The 13,924-nt window shown below is 40.8% G+C and overlaps 1 protein-coding gene across 2 annotated transcripts in view; it reads right to left on the bottom strand.

Annotated features, from left to right (window-relative positions):
* GOSR1 (golgi SNAP receptor complex member 1) overlaps positions 1–13,924 on the bottom strand; it is a 28,635-nt gene that overhangs the window by 13,447 nt on the left and 1,264 nt on the right. For both annotated transcript variants that reach the window (XM_039720751.1, XM_039720750.1), the window contains exons 3-6: positions 13,002–13,089; positions 12,697–12,804; positions 11,522–11,613; positions 11,313–11,387 (exon numbers count right to left, since the gene is read on the bottom strand). In XM_039720751.1, the coding sequence (XP_039576685.1) occupies positions 11,313–11,387; positions 11,522–11,613; positions 12,697–12,804; positions 13,002–13,089 (363 nt within the window). The remainder of the gene's footprint in view (positions 1–11,312; positions 11,388–11,521; positions 11,614–12,696; positions 12,805–13,001; positions 13,090–13,924) is intronic.

The following is a 13,924-nucleotide window of genomic DNA, read 5'->3' as shown; positions in this document are numbered from 1 at the left end:
ACTCACAGTGACACCCAAACAGAAGCATCTGTTTCATTCATTTTACAGCTCATAACCATAAAAATAAGTCAGATTTAAGGAAGATCGAGAACACAAAGTACAACAGGGCCCAGAGACACAAGGGAAGTTTGCAGATCTCTGACTATTAATAACCTGTTCTCCACAAATAGAAGCTGTTCTCACAATTAAAAATAATGTTCATTTCAATCGTTTCCCAGAATAAAAAAATAACATTGAACGAGGCAATTGTGCTTAACTTACATATTCAAAACACTACAAAAAGAAGCTCTTAAATTAAAATCTATTGACTTTGTTGTTCTGCTGGCCAAGCAAAGACAACAAACCCAGTGGACATTTCCTTGTGAACATCCAAGCAAAAATGGTTCTGGGCATTATTAATCTGACTTGCCATCTGTTTCAATAAATTGCATTTTCACCTGTCCAGACAGACAAAGCCTTTTAAAAATACTACAGGAGAGAAAGGCTGGGAGCTGCTGAGGCAATCACCTCCTGTAAGGAATGGCACAAGCCCAGCAGCAGCAGCCCTGCATATGAAATACCCAGGCCTCTGTGCAACTGCTGTCTGCAGAACATGGCACAGCTTGTCCTTTGAATATGCAGACAGGAAAATTAATCTGAGGGGAAAATTAAGTGAAATATGCCCCCATGATAGAAAAGAGTCCTGCTCGCCACATCAGGCTTTTAGAACCAAAAAAAGTATTTAATGTTGTTTGTAAGGCAAATCTCTGTGTTTGTACATAAATAAAATTCATTACTAGAGATGAATATTTAGCTGAGGAGTGGGCTCCTGCATATCCATAGATTTTGCTGCTCATATCCAAACCAAGTCAGAGGAATAGTGCAGAGCAGTAAAACTCATCTGCACACAGCTCATCTCACAACATGCTTTAAACCCTTCAGATGAAATTAAGGGCAATATTATCACATAGAATAATTAAAAAGGGATAGGGAAACCCCTGGAGAATAAACTAATATAGCACTTAATAACTATTTTCTTCCTCTCAGAAAGAATAACTACAGAAATAATAATTTCACTTTGTCCTTTCTCTAACTGCAAGATAAATCACCAAGTCTCTGCTCTCTCAAACTGCCTCCAATAAATCTTTCAGATTTTCACAGTCCTGGATAATCAGGCAATGTGGAGCTTCCAGGAAAGCAAATCCTGTAAAACACACTCTAATACAAATATACAGGTATGAGGTAAATCTGATTTATACACTCAGTTATTTCCATCATCATAATAACAGAATAATAATGAAAAAACACAGAGCACACACACAAAACCCCATCTCCAACTCATTTTTTCTGCTTGCCATCAACATTCCTTATCATATTAAAAATTCATAAAATCATTAAGCTCTTTAAAAACTTAAGTAGAAGAACGTAAAGCAGAACACTTTTTTCCCCCTCCCTATGATAACAAGATATTCCAGATTTTGTAAGACTTGTCCCAAGTTTGATCCAATTTAGCTTCAAAGAATTGGTGTAGAAGTGTATTTATTGACTAAGACCAATATATTTGACCATGAAGCATACATCTTCCACTTCCAGCATGAGAAAACCTGGCAGGCCAAAAACAAAGGCATGGGGCATTTTCAGGGATGAACAGTTTCCCCACAGAAACCACTCTAAAAGAAAAGAAAGGCTCAAATACTGACCCAAACTGCTCTCTTTTGTTGGTTTTCTTTGGGTGTTAATTCAAGCACAAATCAGGATGCTAAGGAAATGCAATTTTGTCACATTGTGTGTTGCAGAAGGCAACAATCAAACACAAAACCCAGCACAAATGTGGGCATTAATCAATGTATAAATTTGCTCAACATCATCACACCTACAATCTCTGAACACCTCAGTAAGCTTATTTCTGCACATCTCAGAAATCCCTTTCAGTAAGAATGGGAATAGTTGCAAAATTGGAAAAGAAAAAAGCACAATATCACGTTGCTTTTCATCAATGCAAACAATTTGTTAAATCTAGAATGAAAGGCTCTGGAACAGAAGCCATTGCTCTAGGCAAGAGTAAACCAACACTGTCTGGTGCTGAATTTCTTTCCAGATGGAAAGAAATTGTACATGAGGGCAAAAAATACACAGAAGGCTTCTCTTTTTACTGTAGGGAAGAATCTGCCAAAGGATTTCCAGGAAAATAATCTGGTGAAACCTCCTCCCTCCAACTGCAATCCTGTAACACAAATTCAGCTAGAAATTTGACTTCTAGCTACACCACTAAGTAAATACCTCAACAGCTCATCAATTCCAGCAATTTGGACTTTAGACACACTAAGAAAAGCACTTTCTTTGCAGCTAACACCTGTAAACACACAACCAAGAAAAAGATTAGTTGTTCTAACTCAGTTTAAAGGAGGCAAACAAGTACCAAGGGATTCTCTCCCTTAAAACAGGGATCCACCTTCACAGGTCTGACACAACAGCTCTTTCTCCTGGATTTCCAAAGGGTAGTTTAAAGGAGGCCAACAAGTACCAAGGGATTCTCTCCCTTAAAACAGGGATAAACCTTCACAGGTCTGACAACAACAGCTGTTTCTCCTGGATTTCCAAAGGGTGTAGCCTGAACCCCATGGAGTTGTCTGGGAATTATCAGAGTGGAAGAAGTGTTTCTCTAGAAGAGGAGTTAGCCAAGAAAGCTCTTTGGCATGCAGACGACTGGGAAAGTGCCTGAGAGCCCCAAGAGGGTGAGCAGCAGCAATGCTTCTTCCCTCAGAGCAAATCTATAAGGGATTAAGAGCTTCTCAATAACCTGCAGGGTTCAGTTTACCCCAAGAACTCAGGTAAAAACTTTAAAAATGAGACCAGCTCCTGCTGCCCACACGAGGGGCACTGGTTGAGCACAAACCAGTGCCAGGATGGCACCACCAGGCCTGGAGCCATGCTTGGGAGAAGTTCTTGGAGAGCCTGACCCTCCCATGTAATTGCTCCATATTACCCATAGGAACAAAGTGAAATGAACTGAGCAGGGCAGGCCTTACTGTAAGTCATTATCAGCAACCACAACTGTCAGAACAATTCCAGTAACTTCCTAATGGACTCCATAGGCATTTCCTCAGATTCTACATCTGCATGCTCTGCCAGCAGCCAGGGCAGGCCTGCCTGCATTATTTCCCCTGGTTTACAGCATGGAATTTGGATGGGACCTTTAACTAAAGGAAAACCCCTCAAAAGCAAGCAACCCAGGCTCTGCTACCTGACACTGACCTGACTGAAATGGAGCTCTCCCAGGATAACCTGTCACGGCTGATTTGTTGGGCACACACACAGGAGATGCTCAGCTTACAACAAACACAAGCTGTTTGTAATCTGTGTTGTAACAAAATAGATTGTATCACTTTTCTAGCTCAGTGTTTTTTGACTAAAGCTTGGCAAAGCTAAAGAGCCATTCTAGTATTCACACATTCCTAAGTTTCACCAGAAGAACACAAGGGGGAATGTGAGCCCCATTGCATAAAAACCTTCATAATTAATGTATTTTTAATTTCCAGTCCAGCCAACACAGAAATGAAGTGAGAATTATCCTTAGCATGACAACCCAACTTTAATGTGGTATGAAACCCTAAAATCCACACTGACAGACCCGTGTTCTGCTCCCTAACTGCATTTCCACCTGCTGTGGTTTTGAGGGTTTTTGGGAGAAGCTCTGTGGCTTTCATGCAGGACTTGGCTGAGGTACCTGATTTACAGCTCTCTACCTGCCTGTTAATTAAGCTGCAGAAAATGATTCTTAAAGCTGCATAGTTAACTATGCAACATAACAAACACTTGTGGTTCAAAATGTAAAGTGCACACTACATTTAAACCATCCACAAGCCAAACCCAGGATGCAATTTATTAATGGGTAAAGATCTCAGCATTTTTCTCCTGACCCAATTTCCCAGGGTTCTCAGGGCTTTTTATTTGAGACTGAACAAGATGCATTCTTCCAGAAGTGCAACTAGACTTGATATAAACAAGTCTCTCAAATGAGAGGAAAACACTCTGCATTTTTCAAATCACAACTGAACTAAGGTCCTTGAAAAGTTCTAAACAGAACTCTATTATTAGGATAAAATAGGGATGCTTTAAGAGTAATTTGGATCTAGTTCTGCTTAGCATCATGGATTTGATAGAACACAAAGGAATCTGCACAGCAATCATTCAGCAGCCAAGAACGAGAACCTAATTCTGATGCATTAGGAGAGGTTGAAATTAAATAAAAACTCAAGAATGACATTTATGCAGTAGTGTGGTAACTTTCCAGAGATACACTCTGTATAAGAGAAAATGGAAATAATCACTATTTAACATATCCATACACAGCAAATTGAGTTCAACAGCTTGTTTTTACTGGAGGATCCAATAGCAAATAATGAGCAAGCACTTCTGGCCCTAAAGAATAATGAAGTGCACAGCCACACTGACAAAAAAATGACATGCTGCATTAGAATATAAAAGTGATTCTGAGATTGCACAAAAGGAATTCTACAAAACTCCACAATTGTTGATTCTGTTGAAAAGCTGCACCTGCTTTTCAGAACCAGTCCATGCAGGAAGGATTTCAGCACTTGTGAAAGCCCTAATTTCAATACAGACCTTGGAGGGGGGAAGCTGTCCTAGTTAAGAAACAACGTTGAAAGGAAAGCTAAAAACAAATAAAACATGCATCAGAGACTTGTTTATTTCTGAAAGGAGCAAAAAACTTCAGAAGAAACCACAGAGCCCTGAAGTTTGAAGTGTGGTTTTGTATCCTTCCCTTTCCCCAGATTAAGACCAAAGGGCTGTTTCTAAGGGGAAGCCCAGAATCAAGAACCAGAGCAGAGTTTTTTTCCCAGCCACTTTTTTCCCCCCTTTATATATTCAGGTAATCTTTCACTCTGTGAGGGTTTGCTCTTTAGCTCCTGCAGACATTCATAAAGACCCACAAGAGTTTCCAGAACCACTTTCCCTGGGGTACATGGAATTTCATCCATAAACCTTCACTTTTTATAGAGATGAAAAGCAAACAATGAGCCTGAAGCTCTTAATGTCAATGTGGCTACATCCTTTGTCACCTGGATAATTCAGTTTTGTACTGCCAGTTACACAGGAAATTCCCAAACTAAGTTTTGTGCTGAGTCTGGTGGGTTTGATTTCTTTTTTTCTTGTTTGGTGTCCCCATCACTTTAGACATATTGAGGTATAAAAATGTCACAACAGTCATCAGTGTCAGGGAAATTACTGATTACAGTATTGTTAAAGCAATCCAACTACCAGGAAAGCATGCAAATAAACACTGAGACAGAGAAGCTTTGGTTTAGTGGTTTAGGGTAGAGGTTTTTTATAAGTCCTAAATACAGCACAGGAAGATTAAAAGAAATAGTTGATTTTACCCTAATGAAGCTCAAACTATTTTTAGAGGGAAAAACCTCTTAAAACCTGAATTGCTTGGCTGATTTTCATGATCTTTTATTAAGTTATTTATAAATAATAATAATACCCAAGAGAGCCTCTTCCTTCATTGCCTGGAAGCTTTGAACCTCCCAAAATTCTCATTAAACTACTTCACTAACTTGCTCACAGTCATGTAATTACATATAGTGAAGTTTCTCCTTTCCCAGAAGACCTGAACTGTCTCCCTCTCTGAACATTATTTACAATTAAATAAGAAAACAGCAAATATTCTCAGTCTGCTGCTGCAGTTGAGTAGATGATGTGCCCAAGTGCCACACTCAGTCTGGGACTGTGACAGGGGAAGCTGATCCAGAGTGGCCTCGTGTCCCTCTGCCAGGAGTCTTGAGGAGACAGAGGTTCTGCCAGCAGCCTGGGAGATAAAACCCATTCAAGCCCAGACAGAGATAAGGCTAAAGGAAAGAATCACTGATGCAATCAAGAAAACTCTGCAGCAACAGAATAGGAGACAGAGCAGAATGACAGACTAGAATTGTATTTTGAAACAGGATTACAGGACAAGCTGTTGTGCATCCTTAAGTAAGCCTTTGCAACACCAAAAATCCTCCTTTGCTCAAATCCCTTCTTTGAAAAGCATTTTCTTTGTGCTGCTGCTCAGACAGAGCACAGAGCCCTGCCCCAACAGCCTGAGATACTCAGTGGTAAGGCAGTGAGGTGATTACCACAGCCATCCAGCACTGGCACACACTTCTAATGCAGCAATTTCTCAAACTTCCTTATTCCAGAAAGAAAGAAAACAAGCCAACAGTGTATGGGAAAACAGCAGCACACCACTGCCAGAGCTCTTGCAATTAATGGCCAGCACAGAGAGATGTTTTAACCCAGATTCCCCAATCCCTCCTTGCACTGTAACTTCCACTTCAATGAGCAAAGTGCTGCAGCCCTTCCCCAGCAGGGCTGCACCAAACAGCACCAGAGCCAAACCCTCCAAAGCAGGGCCATGCAGAGCTCCTCTGTCCTCCCAGGGCAGAGCTGGTTGGGTTTTTTTCATCACTGCTGCAGAGCAGAGATTATTCATTCCCAAGTGCTGCTTCAGTTAAATCTGCATTCAAATTAAGAGAATAGAACCACAAGAACACTGCATTCTGCTCTGACATGAACAAAAAAAAACAGTTTAATTAAGAGGCAAGTCTGGTAATTAAAAATAAAAAAAATAAAAAAAAAAAGCAAAGAAAGTCCTTACTGGGCCCGACTAAAGTGGAACTCAGCAGTTCCGAGGCTGCAGAGCAAGCAGGCAGCCAGGGAAGAGCTCATCACATTCCTCCCTCCCTGCTGCTTCCCCAAGCACCTTGGGATGGAAAAAGGAATTGGTGAATTAGCTGGTTTTCCTCCATTCTCTGTTCCCAAGAGAAGATAAAGGAGATGCAGTGCTGAAGTGTGTGTCAGCTGGAGCAGGCACTGCCCAGGCATCTGTGTGTCCTCTGCAACTGGAAATTAGGGAGGGGATGGGAAGGGAGGCAACCACAGCTCTCTGATCTTAATCCAACCCTGAAGTTCCACTAAATCCACAGGAACCTGAGCAGCAACAGCACAGTGAATGGAAACCAGGACATGCAGAACAGAGAACAGGCACAACAAAAGAAAAAGAAATTCTATGAAGGTAGGAAACTGGCAGCTTTCTCCCAAAAGATCAAACCACCTGTAATCAAAAACCCTGCAAGGTGTCTCTGCATTTCGTTGAGCTGATTTCTCTCTGCAGATCAGTGCTGAAGTGAAAATTTGTCAGGAAAGACAATATTTAGAGGAAAAACACTAAGTCACTAAGTCACTCCCTCCATTAAGATCTTGCCTGTACCACCAACAAAGTTTGGAAGCAGTTTTCCTGGGGATTATTCTCCACTCAATGTGCCCATTTCTGCCCAAACAACAGCAGGAAATTTGAAATAGTTCTGCTGATAACAAAATGGCATGATGAAAGCAATAAAAATATTTACTACTCCAGAGTACTCCACACACATGAAGCACTGCACAAACATTAATTTCTCCTCATCATCTCAGGTATGTATTATTAATTAGCACCATTACACAACTGCTGCAGGTTCCTGTTATTTCTTTTGCTCACTTCTCTTATTCCTCTTTTCTCTTTCCCATGCTGCACATGTCCCTCTGATTTGTTTGCTCTCCTTTTTCCTCCTTCAAAATAAGTTCCTTACCCACCTCCTCTGGCACCCTGGCCCTCTCTGTGCCAGTTTTGAACATTTTAACACACACAGGGGTGTCTCAACACTTGCAGCAGGTTCATCTCTCCTACCTGCACCACTCACACACGAGACTCCAACCAAGAGGATTTATAAAAATTTTTACTGGATAGATTCACAGGCTGCATAGCAACACTCAGCAGAAACATGCAGTCACCTGACAACAATTAAAACCACAGCTAATGATATCTGCACCACACAGGCACTTGCTTCATCACCAGCCACTTCTTTTAGAAAGGGATAAATGACTAATTTTTGAGTGCTGGAGCTGAGTAATAAAGTAATAATCACACAGTTGTCCCACAATGACAGAACTGGTGTGTTTTCACCTAGTTTTACAAGGAATTCATCATGGGTAATGAAATCTGTAATTTCAACCTAAAGTTCTGAAGATTTAATCAATTTTTACACAAACTCATCAGTACCCCCTGGTATCACTCACCTACAACACAAGGGAGATTTTCACTTGCATACACACACAACATTGCAAATTTAATCAAGGACATTAGTTCCTTCTTTGCTGACTTAGACTATAACTCATCAATAACTGCAGAATTTCTCAGGACAGACTCTAAGTTAACAGAATTGTTTCCTCTGAGGCAGCACTTTTCAGAGCAGTTTTTAAAATGCTAAGCTAGATCTATTCATCAAAATTGTTTTCTTTAGATGGAAAACAGCATTAGAAGAAAAAGGATGACTTGTTTGTGCCCCTGGCCAAAAACACACAAACAGAGAAGATGAAATACCTTTAGGGAATGGCACAGATCCAAGAAAACAGGATTTCAAAAATGAACAGCAAATATGACCACTCAAGATTGGGTATTTCTTTAAGCATCTGACATGCCAAGAAATCTGAGGTATCAGGTAAAAATATCAACAGGCTATCAATACTCACCAACATCTGTCTGACAACCTTATTTTAATAATTTTTTATTTAAAAAATTAGGTGTTATTGTTCATCTCTAGTGGTTGCTAAAGCTATTCTTGAATTACCAGTCTAGAACTCAGACAGGAAACTGAGTGACTTGGAAACTTCATGCCTCCTGTCCCCAGCCAGCAGAACTCCCAGACAAATCTCCTTTCCCAGCAAAGAGCTGATTTTAAAGTGGACTGAGCAGCAGTGAAGCTTTTAAAGGGAGAAGAGCACAAGGGGTTTTGTCTCACCCTCCCTGGGGGCCCCCTGCCCAAGGGCTGCCCCAGCTCCAGTGGGACTCCAAGGTGGAATTGCCCAGTGCTGCCAGCAGCCCTGACACAGCAGCCAGCCCCACCCTGGGAAAGGGAGGCCAAATGGATCCAGGATCCTCATGGCTTAATGGACAGCCAGGCACTGGCAGGGTTTGCACAGTGCTCTCTGTCATTCCCTTCTGCCTAATGTGTGTTGGAACCTTTGATTCATCAGCATCTGGTACTCAGATTTTCCATTTCCTCTCCTTTTTTAGGATTACCTACATGTAATCATTAAGAGGGTCTTCTTTGTGGTGTTCACAATGTGACACAGAAATGAAAGAGGCAGATTTAGCCAAAAAGCAGAGGAGTTCCTTCTCTCCTGTTGCTCCCCAGTGAGACACCCCAAAAACAATCCCAGCCTGCAGCTTTTTGAAGAGCATTCATGGAAAGCACAGCCCAGAGCAAAGCCCTGTTTGTGTTTATCCCGTTGTGCATGAAGGAAAAGGCTGACAGAAGTCTGGCACTCAGCACTGGGGCAGCAGCTCACACATTCTGTTATCAAATCATGTAATAAATATGTAATAGGTTGAAGTACTTAATATAATAAATTAAGCAGGGTCAAGACCAAGTGAATGCTCCAATATCTGACATTAATATGTAATTTCTGTGGCATTATTACACTGCTTTGGAGAATGTAATAACACATTGTAAAGTTTATATTCCTGTGTCTGTTTTTCAAGCTCTTTTCATAGATTTCACTCCACTGAAAACATTTGGATTTTTACTCCTGTGTCTTCATGTAAATATATTCATCATCTACTTCTGTCAATTAGTCTGGCACCAGGATTTACTGCACTACAAATATTCAGCATCATGACTCACACAAAGCTTGTCAATATATCCTAGGAGCATGTTTGGTGTAATTTGCCAGCTCCTGGTGATTTCTTTGGTTGTTTTCTTAGCTTTTACAGCATTTTGGCATGAATAGCTCATTAACTGCTTTCTCTGAAGACAAATATGTTGAAACTCTCTAATAATTTCCTCTGCCAGTATCTTTTTCTGAGCTTACTGATTCTCAAATTAAAAGTTTTGCAAGCTTTGATTTCTTGCCAGTGTTGTCTTCTTCTTTTACACTGGATTTCTTCACAGTCCTTACAGTTATCTCCACCTTGCAGAGTAGTCCATAATTAGTTTTGGCCCTGTTTACTAAAGATCCCCAACTCACACTTATTTCTGGTTTTCTTTTCCTCAGTGTTGTGGTGGTTTTTTTTCAAGTCTTAACATTTCCAAATAATCACCCAGATGGTTTTAAACTATTTCTAAAACTGCCTTAACTTTATTTTTCATGCATTTTAATCCTGTAAACATACTGCAGAGTTTAATATATTTAAAAAACCAAACAACCAATGCCTCAATAAACGTTAGGCTCAAATTCTGAAGATATCTGCCAGAAAACATTCACAAAATGCTGTAAGTTTTCTGCTCTTAATTTTTGCACTTTTCAAAGCAATGGACTCAGTTTCAAAGCAATGGGCAGTATCAGTTTCTTAGAAGGGTATTCTACAACCCCAGAAATATTTAACCATTTTCTTTGAAGATTATGCTTAACAGAAGTCCTAATTCAAGCTTTCAATCAATTAAGTTTTAAATACATTACAAAAAACTGAGGATGAAGTGGTGATAAGCCACAACTGAAAAAAAATTGATTTAATTTCCTGTAGAAGTTTCTTGTGCTGTTTTGGCTCTAAGTTTAAACATAAGAGAGCCACATGTAATTATTTATTTATTTGTTTTTTTAAATGCAAGCCTGCCCTCTCGTGTAAGCCAGAGATTTAGCACAACTACAGGCAAGGAGAGAGGCAGGAAGACCAGAGCTGTCTCCTGACTCTCTAAAAACCACAAACCCTCCAGTTCTCTGCTCTCACCTGTGCTGTTTTTGCTGAACAAGGACACACAAAGCAGCTACACATAACTTAATGCCCTCTCTGCAACAGGAATAACAACAAAGTGCTTTCTATTTGGCTTGTAATCTGCTAACCTAGAATCAATCTGCAAATATTTAAGTGCATAGGTAATTTAGGAATTAATCTCTTCCGTCACTTTTTGCCCACAATCAGTAGAGAAAAAAAGAAAATCGTTTCTTCTCTGTCTGACTGAGAAAAAAAGAAGAGGGAAACTCAGCCAAATCATGGGAGTTTCTGTTTAGTTTCTTAAGCTTTACCCCAGTCAGACTGAAAGGCATCCACTCCCTTGGGAGGAGGAGGTCTGAGTCACAAGTCACTTGCAAAAGCCCCTGAAGACAACACAAAACTGGCACTGACAAGATCCTAAAGCCCAAATCACTGCCACCACCATGACTATCACCCACCCCACACAGCTCACACTCAGCACAAACCATAAATGTTTAACAGCTGTGTGAAATTCAGATGTTTCACCCCCAGAGAAGGCAGGCAGCTGCAAGAGCAGTGGAGAGGAAACAAGACCTACTTGCGAAGGTGCTCGTGCTCCTTCAGGAACAGTTCTGTTCTCCTGTTGTTCACACCAGAGCCGCTTTTGTACGACCTAAAATCCAACAGAACAGAACCTCGGTGAGAACTGGGAATTCAAGGAACTGCTTTTGCTTTATTCAGAGCACAGACACATGGGATAAGCCAAGCATTCTCTGTCCCACCTTTGCTGTGGCAAACACGACTTACTCGATGTCTTTCCGTACTGATCCCAACAGATTCTCCCTTTCTCGTATTGCCAAGAAGTTTGCTTTGGTTTTGTGGAACTCATGTGTGTAATCCTGTAACAACAAGCAGTTATCTCAAAATTAGAGTCCAGAGGTCAGCTGAGCAACAAAATATATCCACAGGAGATCCAGCCACCTTTAAAACTGTCAGCTGTTCTCTAATACAAAGTGCAAGACCAACTTAGGAATTTAACAGCAAAAATGCTGGAAGTGAATCCAAAGTATTCTTAAAACTCACTGCTCTTAAAGTAGTTGCTAAATTTGATGCCTGCAGCTACAGCTGTGGAGGGAAATTCACTGCAATTCCTTCTCCCAGTTTTAGATATCCTCACCTTTCTGATGAATTGGTTTGTGTTGAAATTTCCCATGAGAAGCCCTAACAAAACCTACTCCTTTGGTGTGGTGAAGACACTCTTGAGTTTATTCTGCTGTTACACTAGATTAATAAAAAAAAAGTCTTTTGTGAACAATAAAGATGAGTGCTATTTTTAAGATGCAATTTTACATTTTAAACCATTTCAGGCAGGTGGTACTTCTCAAAACACAATTTAACTGGCAGCTGGTGTGCACCAAAACCACTGCAACCATTCACACAAATGCTACTGCTTTTCACACTGTGTATGGATTGCACAGATACCAAACAGAAATCAAACTGTACACAACCAGCCAAATAAAATATGCATTTTAACAGGATTATACCATGAAAACATGGTTAATTTATAGCACTGACTGGTAGCTTCAACCATCACATTTCCTTCATCTCCCTTGAGAAGCTTAGGAGCTTTTACAATCATGTTTTCTGAAGTGTGATGTTCCTTTGCACATGGTTATATGACAAACCACACAGCAAGGTAATTCATTACACTTCCCCTTTTGCTATATAAAACCCACCCACATACGGCAGCACCCTTTATTGTTCTTTCTCAGCTAAGTTCTAGTCACCAACATGACATAAAAAGCACAATTTTCTTCAATTTGGAGTTCAGCAGTGCCTGGAGAGAAGGAAATCGAGATGGAATCAGTGGCATTCACACCTCCTGGTGAGACACTCCAGCACGCTGTGATAGCAGCATAGATAATAATCATTATTTTAGCCAAAGGAAGAGCACAAAGGCAGGGAGGAGGGCCCTGTGTTACCTGCAGGATGTCCCTGTGGCGCTGCAGCGTGTGCATCAGCGCCGCGTTCAGCGACGGCACGCCCGCACTGTTGGTGTACTCTGCCATCTTGTCATTTATCCCAGTCAGCTGCAGGAGGAAAAACACCCCAGAAAATGTGACATGGCTTATTCTTGTAAGAAAACTATAGTGTACAAGCTGAAGGAGGCAGCCAGACATGCACACCTTGTCCAACAGCCAGATTGGCATTTCCTAATATCCGTCACAGAAATCCGGAGTGGGATACTGCCTAAATGCTGAAATACACCCAAAGTAACTCCAGTTACCTTTCCCAGAAGTTGCTCAATCTCCACAGCCATGGTCTCAAACATTCTGTCCTGGCTTGATCCATTCAATAGAGGAGTTGTGTCAGAGCTAAGGACAAGAGGAGGAGCAGTTACTGAAAAGTTGCATCATTTCATGAGTGCCAGAAATAAAGAAACTCCAGTGACAGGGGCTGGAAAACTCCACTATACCCAGGTTTGCTAGAGATTAAATAAGCTCTGAAAAATTACATCATCTTATTCTTCATGGCTTTAACTCTTATCTGAACAGATGACACAGTATCACCTGCAGGAAATAAACACCACCTCTCCTGGGAAGAAATGCCTGACACCACACAGCTGTCTGGTACCAGTGTCCTCCTCCCCACACTTTTAATCTTGATTTATTCATATACTGGCAGGAGGGAGCACTGCACTCTTAGCATTCTATTCCAGCAACACAATCACATCTTAATAACAGTGTCAGGACAACCCTGTGACCTATGAAGCAATCACTGTCCTACAGAGCAACACAGACCACACCACTTATCACAATCAGTTTTACACACCTTCCCTGCTTGCTTGTAAACTGAAACCACAAAAGTCACATCTCAGACCAGCCTGCAGAGCTGTGGCAACTAACACCCCTCAGAGACTACTCATGGCTCTGGTAATGTGCCTTGAGTAAGAGAAGTTTCCACAAGACAGCAAAATTAATGAAGACAATTAGATTACATGGCAAGTAACAGCACAGAGGCAGAAACAAAAGTGAAACTAGGGCTGTTCAAGAGTAACATCATCATTGCTGAGGTGCTCTCAGGCTTCCAGAACTGTAAATTGAGGGAGAGGTACAAAATGGTTTCAGTTATTAAATTAAATAAAATATAAAAATATCAACACACATACCTAAAGCAACAACACCCACAATGGATATAGTTAATAAGGAA

Source organism: Passer montanus, unplaced genomic scaffold (assembly GCF_014805655.1).
Source record: "Passer montanus isolate IOZ18808 unplaced genomic scaffold, ASM1480565v1 scaffold44, whole genome shotgun sequence".
Classification (NCBI taxonomy): domain Eukaryota; kingdom Metazoa; phylum Chordata; class Aves; order Passeriformes; family Passeridae; genus Passer; species Passer montanus.
Note: the sequence above shows the minus strand (reverse complement) of the source record. Positions and strands in the feature narration are given on the sequence as shown.